The sequence below is a fragment of the Bos taurus genome, chromosome 4 (assembly GCF_002263795.3).
Source record: "Bos taurus isolate L1 Dominette 01449 registration number 42190680 breed Hereford chromosome 4, ARS-UCD2.0, whole genome shotgun sequence".
In the NCBI taxonomy this organism is placed as follows: domain Eukaryota; kingdom Metazoa; phylum Chordata; class Mammalia; order Artiodactyla; family Bovidae; genus Bos; species Bos taurus.
In genome coordinates, this window is record NC_037331.1 from 67,089,469 (window position 1) to 67,111,213 (window position 21,745).

The 21,745-nt window shown below is 41.6% G+C and overlaps 1 protein-coding gene across 6 annotated transcripts in view; it reads left to right on the plus strand.

The window, feature by feature from the left end:
• The window catches only part of CPVL (carboxypeptidase vitellogenic like), a 127,638-nt gene that overhangs the window by 59,496 nt on the left and 46,397 nt on the right, over nt 1-21,745 (plus strand). For 5 of the 6 annotated variants that reach the window (XM_059885889.1, XM_010804326.4, XM_024991092.2 and 2 more), the window contains 3 exons: nt 12,883-13,005; nt 13,570-13,701; nt 19,684-19,782. In XM_059885889.1, coding sequence (XP_059741872.1) covers nt 12,883-13,005; nt 13,570-13,701; nt 19,684-19,782 — 354 coding nt within the window. The remainder of the gene's footprint in view (nt 1-12,882; nt 13,006-13,569; nt 13,702-19,683; nt 19,783-21,745) is intronic. The other variant, XM_059885888.1, reaches the window with a different exon arrangement.

A 21,745-nucleotide genomic window follows, 5' to 3' on the forward strand; every position in this document is an offset into this window, starting at 1 on the left:
CATTGCTGGCTTTGTCTCCTTCTATGATTCCAGACAATTTCTTTAACTTCTCTGGGCCTCTGCATTTCATCTTACAATCAGAAGGGTTGGTTTTTAAATTAGATCGCTTCCAGGGATATTTTGCTGGGGATGTTCAACCGTAGTTACCTAGACATACCCTTAAGGAATCTGTATATAAATGCAGTTTTAACATAATACCAACCCCACCCTCCCTGTGTCCACCGCCAAAAAAATGTTGTAATAGATTCTCAAGAAAGGGAAATCTTTTCTCTTGTGAACTCTTAATTTCTTCATACTTTTGGGAGGGGTTGAAAATAATGCTGCTAGATTTGTAGAACTATTCTTGGGGAAAAAAAAATGCATAAACTCAGAAATGGTTTTCTGCTTCTCATTGCAAATGTGAAAGTGTTAGTTGCTCAGACATGTCTGACTCTTTGCGATTCTTTGGACTGTAGTCCACCAGGCTCCTCTGTCCATGAAATTCTCCAGGCAAGAATACTGGAGTAGATATCCATTCCCTTCTCCAGGGGATCTTCCCAACCCAGGGATCAAACCTGGGTCTCCCACAGGCAGATTCTTTACCATCTGAGCCACTAGGGAAGCCTATTGCAAATGTACTGGACCTAAATATCTTCCACTTTTGTGTGCTGTGAATGAGAGTAGCCTGTTGCTCTAAGCGACTTGAGCAGCTGTTCAGCACCCTGAATTTGTTGTAAAGGAGTCTGGAAGTAATAACAGTACCTTCTGTATAGGGTTGTTTTGAGCATTTAATTAGATAATCCTCCTCAAATATTTAACAGAGTGACTGGCTGTAGAGAGTACCCAACACATGATGACTATTACTACCATTCATGTTGAAAAGTTGGATTAATATATTATTGCTCCAAAGCATATGGCCTAATGCATGTAAGCAGGGGCTGAGATGTATAAAGAGCTCTGCTCACTTGCTTTTGGGGTGTGGCGTTGTCTCCCCTCTTATTTTGAAATCATCTGTAAAAGAAGTTGTTCACTTCATCAGAAGATGATGGTGGAGCTTAGCAACTTTGGTTTGTAGCAAAACGGGTATGGACCAACCGAGGGCCCTCGCCTCTGCCATGTGGACCATGGAGAGGCCACAACAAAGCGTGGTGTGGACCCACATTTGAAGCAGTGGAGAAGGAAGAATTGCTTTGTCTCCTTCCCTTCTCTCCGCTTCTGCCTGGAACACCAACTGGAATTAATTTTCTCTAAAGAGAGACAAATGTGTCTGTAAATCACTCTCCTCGAGGCATGAAAAAAATGTACTTCAAAAAGAGAAACAAGCTGCATTTAATTCACATAATTAACTTTCTTCATAAGTGTTATCCTTTCTGAGCCAGAAACTATTAGTGAGATTGCTCTTTTTCATGAGGTTCAGACACTCTTTAGAATCCACTCAAATGTATGTGGGCCCAGCTAGAAATTAAAGCAAAACAGCCCTGGTGCATGAAGGCAGGGCGGTGGCAGGAGGGAGGGGTCCATCCACTGTCCTCTTCGCCTGTAATTTTCAGTCCAGTCGTGGAGAAGATCCAGTGCTTAGGGGCGGTTGTGCCAATGGGTGGGATTGCTTGTGAATGGCATCTGAAAAACCTGAGCATCTCTTTTTGATCAGCAGGAGGGGGGCTGCTTTCCTTAGAAGCAGTTTGCAACCAGGGTTTATTTGAGGCAAAACTTTGAAGCTATTTAAAAATTAGCAAACTTAATAGGATACTTTACCTTCATCCACATGAGCAAAATCCTGCCGGGTTCACAGAGTCTGATTTCTTCATTGAAATCATCATGGTCCAGTGGGTTCAGAGGGCAGGATCCCAGGAGTCAAGAGCCAGGTTTGCTTAATTTGTTTCATACAGTACTAGGCACAGTGTTTAATGGATGTTATAGAGTGGCTTCGAGCAAGGCATTTGCCAGATAAAATAAAAATATCGATGAGACTTCTCGCTGGCTTTTTTTGGTCTCCCTTTCATGGTTCTTCTCTCCCTCTACAGTGCCCTAACGCCCCCTCTCAGCCTTCCTTTCCTTGGCTGTATGGTGTTTGGTCCTAGTTCTCCCATGCTTCCTCCATCCCCATCATGATTATTCTGTTTCTCTCCCCAATTCTGACCTGTTACCAGCTCACTGTCCATTAGAGAAAATTAGATTAAGCGTACTCCCAGCATGCTGCTGCTGATTAGTCGCTTCAGTTGTGTCTGACTCTGTGTGATACTATTGACTGCAATTCACCAGGCGCCTCTGTCCATGGGATTCTCTAGGCAAGTGTACTGAAGGGGATTGCCATGCCCTTCTCCAGGGGATCTTCCTGACCCAGGGATCGAACTCGCATCTCCTGCATTGTTGGCAGATTCTTTATCACAGAGCCACCAGGGAAGCCTCTTCCCAATATACTTGTCTTTGAATAGAGGACAGAGCCTAAGCCATAGAAGGATACTTGTAATAGGGGAATTTCAAGCACTGACACAGTTGTAAAGGGGTAGGCTGGGAGAACTATCCAAGTGATAGGTTTATACTTATGAAAGCCACACCTTTGTCTTAGCCCAGGCTTGTGATCCTTGAATTTGGTAGTTAGAAGGGGACCTTCTGGAGAAGGAAATTGCAACCCACTCCAGTATTCTTGTGGGGAATTCCAAGAACAGAGGAGCCTGCCAGGCACACTGGTTGGACACAACTGAGCGACTAAACTACAACAAAGGGGACCTTCTGGAGTATTTAGTCCCTTTGTTTTATTTGTAGATCTTACTTGAGAATATTTATTGAGAGTGGATCATATGACAGGCATGATGCTGAGCACAGTTGCATGCATTTCCTTATTTAATCCTCACAACTGCCTTATGAAGCTAGCGCTGTTATCATCATACCCATTTTACAGCTGAGATAAATGAGACTTGGAGAGGTTACAAGCTCATCCAGCCCAGAATTAGAACCTAAGCAGCCAGACTCCAGAACCCAAGGACTGTGGTCAAGGGACAAGTTAAGGATTGTAACCCCCTTCATGGAGATGCTTTCTGGAGCCTGGCTGCACATTCCTCACAAACTGCACTGTCTCCGGAACCCACCTATTCCCACAGAATAGATCTGTCTGTACAAGGGAGTCAAACATCCTTTCCATATTTTGTGCAGTCTCTAAGGGTTACTGCTGCTGCTGCTGCTAAGTTGCTTCAGTTGTGTCTGACTCTGTGCGACCCCATAGATAGCAGCCCACCAGGCTCCTCTGTCCCTGGGATTTTCCAGGCAAGAGCACTGGAATGGGTTGCCATTGCCTTCTCCACTAAGGGTTACTAACCTAACCTTATACAAACAGTAAAGAAGTTCCCAGCTTCTTGGATATTTCTGTCTTTCTGGCCAAGACTTCATTTTAATCATAAAGGCTTGGCTTTGATCATAAAGTTTTATGGGGTAAATGGAGGTTTCAAATGATCTAAAGGCTTGAAGTCCTTGGAATGTAATTATTTCTCAAAGCGTGGAACTTGCTGAATTTTATTAGATAACATTTGAGCTGCTTTAACTCTTGAGCTCATGACAGATGTCTATTTTCAGTTATGTTCTTCTGACTTGCCAATATTTTCTTTTAGAATTGAAAACGGATTTTGACTATTTAATGTGTTTAATATTAGAAAAGTCAAGATTTAAGCTGCAACCTGAAGAACTGAATGGGGGCATATGGAAATGTTTGCAAATTGGGCCTCAGGCTTTTGGATAGCATATCTAAGTCAAATCAGCACATATTTACTGATTCTTTAGTTACATGGAAAAGAATACGAGTAAATCAGAAGTAATTATAAACTTTGTCTGAAGTGAGCTACCGTGCTGGACCAAGCAGCATGGCGACACAAATAATACCTGATTAGAGGAGATGTGTAGGCTGGGGACCGGAAATACTAAATTAAATCTGTTATGCACAGCTTCAGCCTACTGAGTTCTATCGACAGTGAGTAAATTAAGGATTCAGTTTGTTGACTGTGGTCCAGTATGTTCATGCTCTTTATTTAAAAGTTGAATTAAAAAAAAAAAAAAGTTGAATTAACTACAGTCTCTAAACAAAAGTGTTTACTCCTCTGATCGAATCACCTGGCTTCAAGCTGGGTATGAATGTCTCTAAAATCGGCACCGAGGCCAGAGTTAGGGGGAGGTAAGGTGCATCTTTTTCACTTATTGTAGTCACTGATGGAATTATTTTTTAAAGCAGCATCATCTCAAAACAAAATAGAAATATATCATTTGGAAGGCATTAGATACTTTTTCATAAATTTATGTGACTAAAAGTTGGATACAGATCAAAATGTTTTTCTTATATGTCTATTCCTGTAGATTCTGCATTTCTTTTTAAGCCCATAGTCAAGAAAAATAGCTATTTAGGTAAAATCATATTAGAAGCCACCCCCTTTTTTTAATCACAGCAGTGTGGTCTTGAAATTAGATGATGCATGGTCTAGCAATGTCTAGGAAGTTGTAGAGATTACCACAATCTGTTATGTAGAAACCAAAGTTCTAGTTTTCCCCATTCATTAATTTTCTGAACTAGGTGTGTTAAGGTTACCCCTCTTCTCTCTTCAGTAGAAATAATGGTGCTGAGTGAAATAAGATTCTATCGCAAGGCTAGATGAAGTCAAGGTTGTCCTAGCATAATCCGGTCCTCTTGACTGCTGTGTCCTGTGTGACTCCATGCAGCTTAGGCTTTTCACCAGTTTTTGTGGTAAAATTCTCTTCAAGGCACGTCCCCCTCTTAAAGCCATGTTCACTTTGATCACCCTCATACATGGGAGTAGCTCCACCACAATCTGTGCTTGGGGACAGCTAGACAACATGAAACTGGTGTGACTCTGTCCACAAGGAGAGCTCACCTGTTTTTCTCCTGAGCATGGAAGGGTTCTCACCAGCCCTGAAGTGAATTCTTGAGGTACGTTCATCCCACCTGGAGTGGCTGGGGACTTGGTGACAAAGCAGGGAAAAGGGCATTGATGACCTGATGTTCCTCATTGTGTCATTGCTGAAGCTAACAACGGCCTTTTTCCACTTTCAAGCAGAGGTAAGGGGCTAGGGCCAGTAAATAGTGACACTTGGCAACCAGATTTAAAAGCCATTGCTCATTATCACGGATAAAGTTTCTGTAAGTTTTACCATAAAAGGTATACTTAGAAGCAAGTCACAGAATGAATATAACAGCGTCTACTTTAGTAAGAAATGTAGACGACGGAGAGTAGCTTACACAATGGTAACTGCTAACATATGTGAAGTTTCTGTCAGAGGACATTGTTTCCATTAAAGTATTATTCTCTGACATGGTGGTTTTTTTTTTCTTCTGGAGGAGCTGATTGAAACTTGATTTTTAGATATAATTTTTTTTTCCTTCCTTAAAAGTAACCGGGTGGCAGGCCTGCAGTAAGTCTGCTGTGAATGTTGTTGAAACATGTAAGAAGGGAGAGATTCCGACGGAATACACAATTACAAGTTTCTTTAAGTCCAATTGCATTGTGCTTTTACACATCTGGATAATTAACCAAGCATTACATTCTCTCTAGACTATTTTTACGAGTACAGTATGCTCCTAACATGATTTCCATTAGGCTGTTCCAAACATCATTTAAGAACTCAGAAAGATTGCAGACCAAGATTCAAAACCACTGTTCAACTGTAATGTTGAGACCTTTTTCTCTCGTGGGAGAAATAAAAGATTGAGAGCTGAATTCTGAGATCCTTCTGATGTCAGAGGAAAAGTCTAGGTTTGTTGCTCCTTTAAGCTCCAACAAATACGAGCACAAACAAACATACACTAATTATCTCTGGCCCTTCTTGCCAGGGGTGAGCTCAAAATATGGTCACTGTGGAGCAAAGGAACCATATCAGGATAGTGCTGGAAATCGCAACTTCTTTAAATATTGGAAAGGAGTAATTACTAGGGGCAGACTAAAATCCTGACATGTTGATTGCTAATCGAGTTTGAATTATTATGATGGTTAAATATGTTTATCTGAGTTCCTCATTTGAAGGTCACTGCTGAATTCTAAAATAGTATGTGTTCAGATAGTTTCTGGCCACACTTTTCCTCTTTCCTTTTATAATTGCTTTGATGCTGTTCCGAGCTTTTATGAGGCCAGGGTCTGATCCGAAAGTAGAAGGTTAGTGTTAACTCATAGACTTCAGGAACTTCCTTGGCCAGCTGCTGCCCACATTGGTGAACCCCAGCCAGAGATCAGAGAAACCACAGGGCTGATAATTGTGGTTGTCGTTGCTTTATTTGTTGTTATGGGTAGAACTCAGAACAAAAGAGGCAAGAGTTCATAAAATTACAGGATCATAACTATAAGTCCTAAGGGGCCAAATAGTCCATTTCTCATCTATAAGACAACCACACCTAATTTCTCCCCACAGAGTCTGGGCTTCTATTCTATTTAAAATCATATCTGGAAAAGGGAAAACTGGGTAAAATCAAATCGGTTCAGTTCAGTTGCCTCAGTTGTATCCGATTCTTTGCGGCCCCATGAACTGCAGCATGGCAGGCCTCCCTGTCCATCACCAACTCCCGGAGTCCACCCAAACACATGTCCATTGAGTCGGTGATGCCATCCAACCATCGGATGCTCTGTCGTCCCCTTCTCCTCCTGACCTCAATCTTTCCCAGCATCAGGGTCTTTTCACTTGATTTATTGTCTGGTTATCTTTTAAAGTGTTCTCAGTGGTCAGAGAATTGTTAAATCGAGAAATAAATGGTTCAGAAAGAATAAACAAATCTAATCTTGAAAAATAAAGAAAGAAATGTGTCTCAGCAAGGAGAATGAAAATAATTGAGATTTCATTATAATGTTTCGCTGTCCACTTTCCATAAAATAATCCTATAATTGTCTACTGTTTTGACAGTCTGAGTCACTCAACCAGTGGAATGATTAATGAAAACAACAGGGAAGGATTTGTCACCCTGACACAGGGCAAGGAAGTGTGTGAGTCATTAAAAAGCAAAAACCGAGGCAAACATCATAACTGCCAGGTTAGCAGATATGGACTGAACATTGAGGAATCTGTTTTGGATGTGGTTATATTACTACCCATGCCTGCCTGCTAAGTTGCTTCAGTCGTGTCCAACTCTGCAACCCTATGGACTGTAGCCAGCTAGGCTCCTCACTCCACGGGATTCTCCAGGCAAGAGTACTGGAGTGGGTTGCCATGCCCTTCTCCAGGCAATCCTCCCAACCCAGAGATGGAAACCGCATCTCTTTTGTCTCCTGCATTGGCAGGTGGGTTCTTTACTACTAGCACCACCTGGGAAGCCCCTTATATGAACTACCTATATACATATAGACATATATATATGTACACCCACACACACACGTATAGTGACTGCAGAGTGCACGTGTGCTCAGTCGTGTCTGATTCTTTTTTTTTAATTTTAATTGGAGGCTAATTACTTTACAATGTTGTGGTGGTTTTTGCCACACATCAACGTGAATCATCCACGGGGGCACATGTGTCCCTCCATCCTGAAGCCCCCTCCCACCTCCCTCCCCACCCCATCCCTCTGGGTTGTCCCAGAGCACTGGCTTTGAGCGCCCTGCTTCATGCATCAAACTTGCACTGGTCATCTATTTTACATATGGTAATATACATGTTTCTATGTTATTCTCTCAAATCATCCCACCTCTGCCTTCTCCCACATAGTCCAAAAGTCTGTTCTTTATGTCTGTGTCTCTGTTGCTGTCTTGCATATAGGGTTGTTGTTACTATCTTTCTAAATTCCATATATACATGTGTTAATATACTATATTGGTGTTTCTCTTTCTGACATACTTCACTCTGTATACTAGACTCCAGTTCCATCCACTTCATTTGAACTGACTCAAATGCATTTGTTTTTATAGCTGAGTAATATTCCACTGTGTATATGTACCACAACTTCCTTATCCGTTTGTCTGCTGATGGACATCTAGGTTGCTTCCACGTCCTAGCTATTGTAAACCGTGCTACGATGAACACTGGGGTACATGTGTCTCTTTCAGTCCTGGTTTCCTCGGTGTGTATGCCCAGCAGTGGGATTGCTGGGTCATATGGCAGTTCTAGATCCAGTTTTTTAAGGAATCACCACATTCTTCTCCAGAGTGGCTGTACTAGTTTGCATTCCCACCAACAGTGTAAGAGGGTTCCCTTTTCTCCACACCCTCTCCAGCATTTATTGTTTGTAGACTTTTTGATGACAGTCATTCAGACCAGTGTGAGATGGCACCTCATTGTGGTTTTGATTTGCATTTCTCTGATAATGAATGAGTTTGAGCATCTTTTCATGTGTTTATTAGCCATCTGTATGTCTTCTTTGGAGAAACGTCTGTTTAATTCTTTGGCCTACTTTTTGATTGGGTCATTCATTTTTCTGGTTTTGAGCTCCATGGGCTGCTTGTATATTTTGGAGATTAATTCCTTGTCAGTTTCATTTGCTATTATTTTCTACCATTCTGAAGGCTGCCTTTTCACCTTGTTTATAGTTTCCTTCCTTGTGAAAAAGCTTTTAAGTTTAATTAGGCCCCATTTGTTTATTTTTGTTTTTATTTCCATTACTCTGGGAGGGGGTCATAGAGGATCTTGCTGTGATTTATGTCAGAGTGTGTTCTTCCTTTGTTTTCCTCTAAGAGTTTTATAGTTTCTGGTCTTACATTTACATCTTTAATCCATTTTGATTTTCTTTTTGTGTATGGTGTTAGAAAGTATTCTAGTTTCATTCTTTTACAGGTGGTTGACCAGTTTTCCAAGCACCACTTGTTAAAGGGATTGTCTTTTCTCCATTGTATATTTTTGCCTCCTTTGTCAAAGATAAGGTGTCCATAGGTGTGTGGATTTATCTCTGGGCTTTCTATTTTGTTCCATTGATCTATATTTCTGTCTTTGTGCCAGGACCATACTGTCTTGATGACTATAGATATATGTTTGATTCTTTGCAACCCCTTGGACTATAGCCTGCCAGGCATCTCTGTCCATGGAATTTTCCAGGCAAGAATACTGGAGCAGTTGCCATTTCCTACTCCAGGGGATCTTTTCGACCCAGGAATTGAACCTGCATCTCTTGAGTCTCCTGCATTGGCAGACGGATATATATATATATATATATATATATATATAACCACTGAGCCACCCAGGAAGCCCAATAAAACAAAATTTTTTTTTAAAAACATTTCACTTTCTTATTTTCTGTAAGTGATCCACTTGGCAAGTGTGCAGTGGCTAATCCAAGAGTGGGTCCCAGTTCTGGGGACCAGAGACTCGCAATCATTTCAGGACTGTTGATTGAAATGTGATTTGATGAGAGAAATGGGAAGAGTGGAGGCAGCGAAGCCTGGATAGAATTCCAAGTGGGCACATGACTGAAATGCACAGACCTTTGTTTTCATGATTTTAAAATATAGGAAGATAATGTTAACTTTACATTGGCTCAAATTAGAGTAAGGGAAATAACATGTTCATAGTAGATGCTCAGAAACTGAGAGGGTGTTCCTTCTTAATCTCCTGCCTGAATATATCTCAGAGATACATGATGATCACAAAGGGGAAGGTGCCATAAAATGTGACTGTTTTAGTCTAGATTTGTCATCACTACCTATAAAATACACACTCTTCTATCTCTGAAAAAGGCAAATGAGGGGTTTTATTGCCAGGTCTTATAACAAGACAACTTGAGTGATAACATCACTGGAAGGTATACTTTTTTAGCATTTGTACTAATTTCCAATAGAGAAAAAAATGTTTAGAAATGTCAGACGAGTCATTCATTTATCAGATGTCTTTTTATGTACCTAGTATGTGCTGGGCAATGTACACATGGTAGAAATAATAAGCCATGAAAATGGTAAACTTAGCCTTAATCACATTTGAGTCAAGTTTTCCATAATGTATTTTTTAAAGAAATTGTGTTTTGTGATTTATTTATTTTTGTGTCTACTCAAGTATCTATCATGATACCTTTGACAGAAAAGTTGTCAGATAAACCACCACTGAATGAAGAGTACATAATAGATCTTTACCAGTGAAATGATTATTCGAAAATGTTTGCTTTTTGGGGTCAATTTGTAGAACTATTACTTGATAGACTTACTGTCCCTAAAAAGAGAATATAGCAAAATTATACAAGCCAAATTTCAGACATGTAAGCACATCTTGATAACACCACATAGGGATGTTAAAGTGTACTCGTGAGTATGTGCTGTGCAAGTCACTTTAGCCATGTCCAACTCTGAGACTCTTTGGACTGTAACCCCCCAGGCTCTTCTGTCCTTGGGATTCTTCAGGCAAGAATATTGGAATGGGTTGCCGTGTCCTCCTCCAGGGGATCTTCCTATCCCAGGAATTGAACCCGCATCTCTTACATCTCCTGCATTGGCAGGTGGGTTCTTTACCACTAATGCTACCTGGGAAGCCCACTCATGAGTACACTTTGATTCAACACTTTGCCTAAATAATTATTATTACAAGAGGAGTTCATTAGTGAGGTGATTTTATATAAACTATGGAAATTACGTTCTTCTTTCATAATTTGGAGGTGGTTTAGGATTCAGAATAGGTCAGACCACATTTGGGGCTTCCCTGATAGGCCAGTGGTACAGAATCTGCCTGCAATACAGGAGACCTGGGTTCGATCCTTGGGTTGGGAAGATCCCCTGGAGAAGGGAAAGGCTACCCACTCCAGTACTCTCACCTAGAGAATTTCATGGACTGTATAGTTCATGGAATCTCAAAGAGTCAGACAGGACTGAGCGACTTTCACTTTCACTTTTAAAATTGGGCTTCCCTGGTGGCTCAGCAGTAAAGAATTTGTATGCAATGGCAGGAGACACAGGAGACGTGGGTTCGATCCAGGGGATGGGAGGATCCACTGGAGAAGGGATAGGCTACCTACTCCAGTATTCTTGGGCTTTCCTTGTGGCTCAGCTGGTAAAGAATCGCCTGCAATGCGGGAGACCTGGGATCGATCCTGGGTTGGGAAGATCCCCTGGAGAAGGGAAAAGCTACCCACTCCAGTATTCTGGGCTGGAGAATTCCATGGACTACAGGGTCGCAAAGAGTCAGACATGACTGAGCGACTTTCACTCACTCCTACACTCAGACAAGGTTTAATTCTGGCTCTACCACTTAACTTCTTTGAGCCCCAATGTCCTTACGTCGACATGGGAATAACAACTCCAGCATATGATTGTGGCATGGAATAAAAATGAAAACTTTCCAGAATTCTCAGACTGTGAACTTTGGAGCCCTGGAAAGCCTTGAAAATACTGTGAAAGTTCTACAGGTCTATATGTACCCACCTAATGCCTCTAGTCTATCTAAAACATATGTGCACTGCTGATTCTCAAAGGCATGTAAGTTAACTCAAAATTCATTCATTCAGCAGCTGTTTATTGAGCACACACAAAAACACAGCACCAGGCACAGGGAAAACATTCATAAACAAAATAGACATCTCTCTGTGTTCATGGGTCTTCTGTTCTAGAGTGGGTAGAGGATAACAATGCACAAGATAATAAAAGTCTGTTGGAGAATGATAAAGATTAAGATGAAAAAGGAGAGAAAGGGAGTATAAAATATCAAAAAGTAGTGTTAGGGAGGGCAACTCTGAGAAAGCCTCACTTAAGGAAGTGAGGGAGTTAACCAGATGGATATCCGGGAAAGAGCATTCCAGGGACAGGAACAGCTAATGCAAGGGAAGGAATAGTGCAGATCACAGTTAAGATTTGGTCTGAGAGGGGCTGGAGCTGATGAGCAAGAGGACAGTAGAGGATAATGTGAGGGAAGTGAGCAAATCATGTCAGCCCTTATGCCTCAGAAAAAGGACTTGGCTTTTGCTTTGAGGGAGATGGGAAGTCATTAGCGGGTTTGAGCAGAGGAGTTGCTTGATCTTATTTGACAGACCACTGTCTTGAAATTAAACTGGAAGAGCAAAAACAGAGGCCCATTGAGGAGGCTACTGCAAGAATCTAGGCGAGAGATGATGGTGACCTGGGGCAAGGTAGTAAAGTATGGATGTGGAAAGACACTGGATTCTGCGTTTGTCTTGATAGAATAGATAGAGTTGATGAGATTCACTGATGGACTTTTGTGAGGTTTGCGTGAAAGAGGACAAGACCAAGTGTGTTGGCCTGAGCAGTTAGAAGAACAAAGTTAACATTAATGGAAAGAGAGGCTGCAGGGAGGATTGGAGGGTTGCAGCTTCATTTTGAACATAGGAAGTTTAATACTAGACACACAAGTGGAGATGTCAGGAAGGCAGCTTTTTCATGGAAGGAATACAGAACTATTTTTAAATATCACAACCAATAATAGCTCTTTTCAGAATAATCTAAAAGAATTATTATCATGTTTATGTCCACAAAATATTTCAAAATTTAAAAAGAGCCTTTTACTGTAAAAGGCTGAAAACAGAGGTAAGTTCAAGTGACCATTTTAGTGGCCAATAAATATAATTTTTCCTTTTCCTCTTCCTTTAATACATGTTGATTTCAAATTTTGGCATCATTATACAGATTTTGAAATCTTAACTTTGGATTTAGATTTTTTTTTTTAAATAAAGCTTGCAATGGAACTTTCTGGTAAGAGAAACCCTAAGGATGGCAGAATTGTGTCCATGTTATTTTCTTTTGGAAAGAAATTAGAACGTTCACTTAGTACTTTGTACTTCTGACCTGTAACTTGCACGTCACTTGGTACTGTTGGGGATGACAAAAGAAGGAAGGGACTGAGCTCTGCGCTGTTGTGAAATTTGCAGTGTGAGGTTAAGAATAAAATGCATCGTGCAAGTCTTGTGGAAATCCTGCTTGTTTGATTGTGATTTTAATTCACCTAAATGTGCCATTTTAGTAGCACCGATATGTGATGGTTTGTTCTAATGTCTGCCCTTCTCAGTCTTACGCTGGGAAGTACGTGCCAGCCATCGCCCACTACATCCACATACTCAACCCTGTGACGACCATGAAGATCAACCTGAAGGGAATTGCTCTCGGAGACGCGTATTTTGATCCCAAGTCGGTAGGTGGCTCTTCTTTCCTTTCCATTTTGTTCCTTAAGGAGATGCAATCCCCTTTAATCAGACAGAGGCTCCTCTTAACCCTAGAGACCTAACTTCATAAAGGGAAATACTGTTCCTCAAATGCTTTCTAATGATTTCAATCTTCTAATTTTTACCAAATGTTCTATGGTGTCAACTTACTGTGTCAGCGTAGGTTGGCTGAGTGTAAGTGTCAGTGTGTGAGTGCCTGTGCTTGGTGTGTTTGTGTGTATTTTGTGTATGTATGTGATATATGGGTGTGTATGTGTGTTGTGTGGTTATGTGGTATATATGTGTATGTGTGTTTGTGTGGTGTATTTGCATATGTTGTGTGGTAGGTGATGCCTGTGACGTATGTTTGTGTGTTTGTAAGTTTTATGTCTGTGTGGGTGTGGTGTATTGTGTATGCATTATGTGTGTTGTGTGTGTGTGTTGTCCCACTCCACTAATTAACAAGTTACAGAGGGTTATTTCTCAAGCAGACAGGCTCCCCTCACATCCCTTTCTCTCCCTGTCGTGTCTGTGTTTGCCTCTTTTCTCCTCAGATCATAGAGGGCTACCCATCATTCCTGTTCCAAATTGGCTTGTTGGATGAGCAGGAGAAAAAGTACTTCCAGAAGCAGTGCAATGACTGCGTGAAATTCATCCGCCAGGAGAAGTGGCTTCAAGCCTTTGAAGTGAGTTCTAGGTCCCGCGCTGCCCTGGAGCAATAAGCACCATCTGAGAAGGTCCTGGAAGCACTGGGGTGCCTGGCCTGGTGTTTTATTGTTAGAGAAGCTGTATCCGGGGTGCTGTCACAGTCAGGAGGCGAGACGAGTGGGCTCATAAGGAAGAAAAGGACCATCTGGGTTTCTTTGAATTTACTTTGGCAATATTTTAAACCTGAGATCACCTCGGGGTGTTTATATAACTGTGTCTTTCATTAACTGTTTTGATTTCTGTACATGCTGTGTCGCCCTCGAGGCATCCCTGCTATAGGGAAATCAGAAGAAAGGCAACCTGGAAAGTGGATGCATATGCGTCCACATGTGCTCTAAGCCCTTCAGAGGGGAATATCTGCACACGGGGTTCCAGCTGGGGAAGTGGCCGCAGTTTAACAAATGTCACATGTGCCTGTGTGTCTGGAACAAAGAGTATAAACGGTGGTGTGGTCGTTTGCAACTTTTGCAAAGAGCTGTTGGCTTTTGTGAATATCATCACATCACTCTCCTAAAATTGAATTTGAGGATCCAATAATATGATTATGTTCTTGAACCATTTTTTTTTGGTTGTTTAAAACCTAAGACTCTACTAAATATTAGGATACATGGGGGACTTTGTTTGTTTGCTGGCCTGTGCGAACAAAGATCATGTGTAAGCAGTCTTCCTTGGGGTTATGCCACCTTTGCCATAAAGCCATGATGTTTGACCCAGTAAATGTGGTGTGACTGAATTTTGAGGCCTTTAATCTTGTTATTGAAAGCACAGCCTGTCACCGTTAACCTAACAGCATTGTTATTATTAAAGCTGAGGCCTGATATTAATAGACTTAAGGCGCTGCAGGTCAGCTGGTTCAGATCAAAACAGGAGACATACAAATTTATGGAGAAGAGTGGGGTAACAAAATGATGCTCCATTTTACAAATAGCCAGGGCACTACCTGAAAATCCCCAGGGAGTGATGCTGTGAATTCTGACAGCAGCAAGCTGTGTGAGTGCTGGAGCTCAGGAAGTCCTGGGTCACTCTGCAGGATGCTGGTGGGCTCCCCTTTCTGCTCCAGGACCCTTGATATGGCTACAGTGTGCATACAGGATTTCTTACGCAATTGTGAATGTGACGGAAGAAGGATCTTATTGGAGACATGCTGGGTCATTCTTCAACTCACAATCACAGTATTTTCAAGACTGGTTTTAGGCTATTTACTGTGGTAGGCAGGAAGGGTAAAAAGGACTAAACTTTCAGAATTTAGAATTAATATGAAATATAACATTGGATGAGGCCCATCTGCACATGAGACAGGCGATGTGTTTTTGAAGAAGCATACAGGGATTAAGCAATATCAAGAACAAGAACATTTGATAGCTTCAAAGGAATAAAGAGGGACTTCTCTGGCAGTCCTGGGGCTTCCCTGAGAGCTCAGTTGGTGAAGAATCTGCCTGTAATGCAGCAGACCCTGGTTGGATTCCTGGCTCAGGAAGATCCACTAAAGAAGGGATAGGCTACCCACTCCAGTATTCTTGGGCTTCCCTTGTGGCTCAGCTGGTAAAGAATCTGCCTGCAATGGGGGGACCTGGGTTTGATCCCTGGGTTGGTAAGATTCCCTGGAGAAGGGAAAGGCTACCCACTCCAGTATTCTGGCCTGGAGATTTCCATGGATTGTATGGTCCATAGGGTTGCAAAGAGTCGGACATGACTGAGTGACTTTCACTTTCCCTGGCAGCCCAGTGGTTAAGACTTTGCTTTCCAATGCAGGGGGTGGGTGTGAGATCCATGGTGGGGGAGCTAAGATCCCACATGCCTCACAGCCAAAATACCAAAACATGAAACAGAAGCAATATTGTAACAGATTCAATAAAGACTGGAAAAATGGTCCACATTTCTTTTTTTAAAAAAGGTAGGGGGATAAATAAAGCAGATAGATGTCTGTGGTGCATGCTCCAGCAGCCTAAGCACCCACGGAATTAGTGAAACTATTGAGAAGTTCAGGTGTTTTGTATATTCCGAGACAATGAGAAAATGGCATATGAGGTCTCTCCCAAACCAGATTCACCAGAAAAAAGAGAACCACACCCCCACCCCAAAATCCTGAAGGTATGCAATGTCTCTGTGGATCACTGGTCCAAAATCTTGCGTGATAAATGAAAACGCTTTTGCTTTTTCAAGGGAAATAAAATGATACTTAGGTAAGTCAGCAGGTAGTGGGAAAATGTGTTTCAACTTATGCAATCAGTTTAGTTCAGTTCAGTCACAGTCGTGTCAGACTCTTTGCAACCCTGTGGACTGCAGCATGCCAGGCTTCCATGTTGATCATCAACTCCCAGAGCTTACTCAAACTCACGTCCATCGAGTCGGTAATGCCATCTAACCATCTCATCCTCTGTCATTCCCTTCTCCTCCCGCCTTCAATCTTTCCCAGCATCAGGGTCTTTTCCAATGAGTCAACTCTTCCCATGAGGTGGCCAAAGTATTGGAATTTCAGCTTCAGCATCAGTCCTTCCAATGAATATTCAGGACTGATCTCCTTTAGGGTGGACTGGTTGGATCTCCTTGCAATCCAAGGGACTCTCAAGAGTCTTCTCCAACACCACAGTTCAAAAGCATCAATTCTTCGGTGTTCAGCTTTCTTTATAGTCCAACTCTCACATCCATACATGACTACTGAAAACACCATAGCTTTGACTAGACAAACCTTTGTTGGCAAAGTAATGTCTCTGCTTTTTAATATGCTGTCTAGGTTGGTCATAACTTTTCTTCTAAGGAGCAAGCGTCTTTTAATTTCATGGCTGCAGTCACCATCTGCAGTGATTTTGGAGCCCCCCCCAAATAAAGTCTCTCACTGTTTCCACTGTTTCCTCATCTATTTGCCATGAAGTGATGGGACTGGATGCCATGATCTTAGTTTTTTGAATGTTGAGTTTTAAGCCAACATTTTCACTCTCCTCTTTCATCTAAAGGCTCTTTAGTTCTTCTTTGCTTTCTGCCATAAGTGTGGTGTCATCTGCACATCTGAGGGTATTGATATTTCTCCCAGCGATCTTGATTCCAGCTTGTGCTTTTTCCAGCCCAGCATTTCTCATGATGTACTCTGCATATAAGTTAAATAAGCAGGGTGACAATATACAGCCTTGATGTACTCCTTTCCCTATTTGGATCCAGTCTGTTGTTCCATGTCCAATTCTAACTGTTGCTTCTTGACCTGCACACAGATTTCTCAGGAGACAGGTCAGGTGGTCTGGTATTCCCATTTCTTGAAAAATTTTCCACAGTTTCTTGTGATCCACACAGTCAAAGGCTTTGGCATAGTCAATAAAGCAGTAGTAGATGTTTTTCTGGAACTCTCTTGCTTTTGCAATGATACAACAGATGTTGGCAATTTGATCTCTGGTTCTTCTGCCTTTTCTAAATCCAGCTTGAACATCTGGAAGTTCATGGTTCATGTACTGTTGAAGCCTGGCTTGAAGAATTTTGAGCATTACTTTGCTAGTGTGTGAGATGAGTGCAGTTGTGTGGTAGTTTGAGCATTCTTTGGCATTACCTTTCTTTGGGATTGGAATGAAAACTGACCTTTTCCAGTCCTGTGGCCACTGCTGAGTTTTCCAAATTTGCTGGCATATTGAGTGCAGCACTTTCACAGCATCATGTTTTAGAATTTGAAATAGCTCAACTGGAATTCCATCACCTCCACTAGCTTTGTTCGTAGTGATGCTTCCTAAGGCCCCCTTGACTTTGGACTCCAGGATGTCTGGCTCTAGGTGAGTGTTCACGCCATCATGATTATCTGGGTCATGAAGATCTTTTTTGTGTAGTTCTTCTATGTATACTTGGCACCTTTTCTTAATATCTTTTGCTCTGTTAGGTCCATACCATTTCTGTCCTCTATTGACCCCATCTTTGCATGAAATGTTCCCTTGGTATCTCTAATTTTCTCGAAGAAATCTCTAGTCTTTCCCATTCTATTGTTTTCCTCTATTTCTTTGCATTGATCACTGAGGAAGGCTTTCTTATCTCTCCTTGCTATTCTTTGGAACTCTGCTTTCAAATGGGTATATCTTTCCTTTTCTCCTTGGCCTTTTGCTTCTCTTCTTTTCACAGCTATTTGTAAGGCCTCCTCAGACAATCATTCTGTCTTTTTTCATTTCTTTTTCTTGGGGATGGTCTTGATCCCTATCTCCTGTACAATGTCACGAACCTCCATCCATAGTTCTTCAGGCACTCTGTCTATCAGATCTAATCCCTTGAATCTATTTCTCACTTCCACTGTATAGTCATAAGGGATTTGATTTAGGTCATACCTGAATGGTCTAGTGGTTTTCCCTACATTCTTCAATTTAAGTCTGAATTTGGCAATAAGGAGTTCATGATCTGAGCCACAGTCAGCTCCTGGTCTTGTTTTTGCTCATTGTATAGAGCTTCTCCATCTTTCCTTCTCCATCATTACTTTGCCAACAAAGGTCTGTTTAGTCAAAGCTATGGTTTTTCCAGAAGTCATGTATGGATGTGAGAGTTGGACTATAAATAAAGCTGAGCACCGAAGAATTGATACTTTTGAACTGTGGTGTTGGAGAAGACTCTTGAGAGTCCCTCGGACTGCAAGGAGATCCAACCAGTCCATTCTAAAGGAGATCAGTCCTGAATATTCATTGGAAGGACTGATGCTAAAGCTGAAACTCCAATACTTTGGCCACCTGATACGAAGAACTGACTCGTTGGAAAAGACCCTGATGCTGGGAAAGATTGAAGATGGGAGGCGAAGCAGACGACAGAGGATGGATGGCATCAATGGATGTGAGTAGGGAGGCCTGGCATGCTGCAGTCCATGGGGTCATAAAGAGTCAGACTGAGTGACTGAGCTACTGAACTCACTCACTCCCTCCCTCAGTCTTAGTTTCCTCTGAATAGTTATCTTGTTCTCTTTACCTTAGCTGCTCATTCCCTTTTCCACCTGCAAAAAAATGCCGGCAATCACTTCATAATCTCAGATGCAGCAGATTCAAACTCTTCCACCACCTGCCACCTCTGTTCCTCCCAGCTCACTTCTCCAAACATACCACTGTGAGCTGTCGCCCTACAACTGCATTGTCTTTTGATCCACGGATGCTACTGCTCCTTCACGGCCCCCCACTCCTGCAGGTCTTAACCCAATGTAAATCCAAGCTCAGTCCCACATATTCTCAACCTGTGCCCCCTTTGCATGTCCTCCAACTCCTTTGGCCAAACCGCAGTCCTGGCTAAATGCCCCTCTCCACCACTTCATGCCTGCCATTGTGCAGCTCCACATGACCTGAGAAAAACACACGATGTGCCAATTGCTCTCACTCCCGGTTGATGACTGGGATTTCAATGCCAGCAGTCCAAAGCTTACTTCCACCAGTTTCAAGCACCTGGAGGTATGTCTTCTGCCTCCTCGTACCTGGAAGAGTGGTCAGTGGTCATATTATGATAACCCTTCCCCACAACTCTTGCAGTTGGGGCCTTTGGGCCTGCTGCTTTCTCTCCTTGGAGTGTTCTTTTCCTAGGTATCTGCATGCCTTGCTTCTTCCCTGCAACAGGTCTTTACTTCAATGCCATCTCTTCAGTGAGACCTGTTCCTCCTCTCTGCAGTGTCCCCTCCACCCAGCACCAGGCACACACACATGCCCTCACACACCCATGACACTTCCTCTTCCCCTTCTCCTTGTTAGTTTTCTCCTTTGCCCTCACTACTCTCTAGTACGCTGCATGTTTTACCTATTAATGCTTGTTTAATGTTCTTTCTGGAATATAAGCATTTTTTATCTGTCTTGTTTGCCACTGTTTCCCCAATGCTCGGACAGTGTCTATAGCACAGAGAACATGTGTGGTGAATGACTGTTGAATGAAGCAATGTGAGAATGACACAGTTACTGAATAAATGAAAAACAAATGCTTGTACTTATTTACCTACCCTGATGTTTTCCTCAATCTCCTCTCTCCCAACCTAGTTACTGGACCGACTACTAGACGGCGGCTTAATAAGCGAACCTTCTTACTTCCAGAATGTTACAGGATGTTCTAATTACTACAATCTTTTACTGTGCACGGTAATGACAACATTTAAAAAACCATAATAGTGTTTGCTTAAAACTTTTGGCAAAACCAAACTTCCTCAGAATTGGGAAATATTATAGCTGACTTTACACTAGAAAAACATGTCCAAACTATATTGCATTATTTGGTCTACTAATCTATAGGATCTTTTACCTTGCCAATGTTGTATACTGTATAATCTGACCATTGAGAATGTGTGATATTCCGGATAACTCAAAAAGAAAAATCTCTGATTAACACAATTTCCCCCCCAGTAGAGCTTGTTATACAGAAGTTCTTTTGTGAAGAAGAAGGGCCAGGATTGCAACTCTGGGTATCAAGCCCCAGAGCTCCAGGCTTGTAGTGAGTTTCTTGAAAATGCCCACATTATTTGTTCTGTACTTAAGACAGCTTGGATAACCCAAACTGCCAAAGCCTTTATGAAAATATTTGCTTTGTCTTACTTTTAACTTAAGATTTTTAATGCATTTAGTATGGCCCTCACTTTAAGCCCTTTGGAATATTCTCAAAGTATTCAAGTAGTTTCTTTCATAGAAGTATGCCAAAGTTGATGTCTATTGCATAGCTTTAATCGAATAAGACAAAGGGAGCCAGAGTGGAGATTTGAAATTGTGTAATCCAAGTCTAGGGTATATGACTATGCATTCTGTTTTTAAAATTGCCTTATTTATGAACTATTTCATATATAATATATAAAGCTAATTTCAATGGAATTTGCCAATGCTGGGGTTTTGGACTTAGATTTGACCAAGAGAAAAACATTTGCTAGGCAAGAAAGAAGCAAAATTTGTAACTCTATTTTTTTCTTCAAAAGTAATGTATTCACAGTTAGCAAAAAATATTGATGATTCACAAAATTGTTGATTTCAAACTTTAACAGTTTTTTAATTATTTCATAACTTTTTGAAAAAAAAAAAACAGCATTTAGTCCTTTTTTTCCTTTTAGCTTAATGAATCTTACAGAGACTTTTATGCAATGGTTTTAAAAAATAAGGCTCTTGGACAAGTTTTCTTTTGATTTATGTCCTTCATAAAGTATCATCTATTTTTACACTTGATATGTTTTTCCTCTTAAATTATGGAATCCCAGGGACAGAGGAGCCTGATGGGCTGCCGTCTATGGGGTCGCACAGAGTCGGACACGACTAACGTGACTTAGCAGCAGCAGCAGAGTATTTATTTTGTGTGTGTGTTTTTAATAAACAGCAGAACACAAAAAAGAAATCCTCATCTTTTAATCTACCACATCACCTCCCTGGCTTCTTGTGGTCCATTTCACCTTCTTTCCCAAGAGCCTCCAACAAGGAGCAAATTGTCTTTGATAATCTCACCTCTTCATCTTCCCTATCTATCTTTGTCATGAAGGGGGTTTTTAATTGGAGTCACAGATGGCCAAATATTAGTTACAAAAAGGAAAATCCAGCATTTGCAAATTGGATATTGGCTCTGAGAGTATCAGATCATCCAGACTTTTTGGATAAAATTTGAAGTGAAGTGAAGTCACACAGTCATGTCCAACTCTTTGCGACCCCCTGGACTGTAGCCCACCAGGCTCCTCTGTCCATGGGATTCTCCAGGCAATAATACTGGAGAGGGTTGCCATTTCCTTCTCCAGGGGATTTTCCCAACCCAGGGATCGAACCCAGGTCTCCTGCATTGCAGGCAGACGCTTTAACCTCTGAGCTAAATCTCCTCAAAACCCCCAAGTCAAAATGTTTGGGATGAAGACCAGTTAATAGTCATGTCACATCTTGTTCATTGTGGTATGGAAAAGAAAATGTTAGTCACTCAGTTGCTCCATTGTGTTTGACTTTTTGTGACCCCATAGATTATAGCCCATCAAGTTCCTCTTTCCATGGAATTCTCCAGGCAAGAATACTAGAGTATGTAGCCATTCCCTTCTCCAGGGGATCTTCCTGACCCAGTGATCAAACCCGGGTCTCCTGCATTACAGGT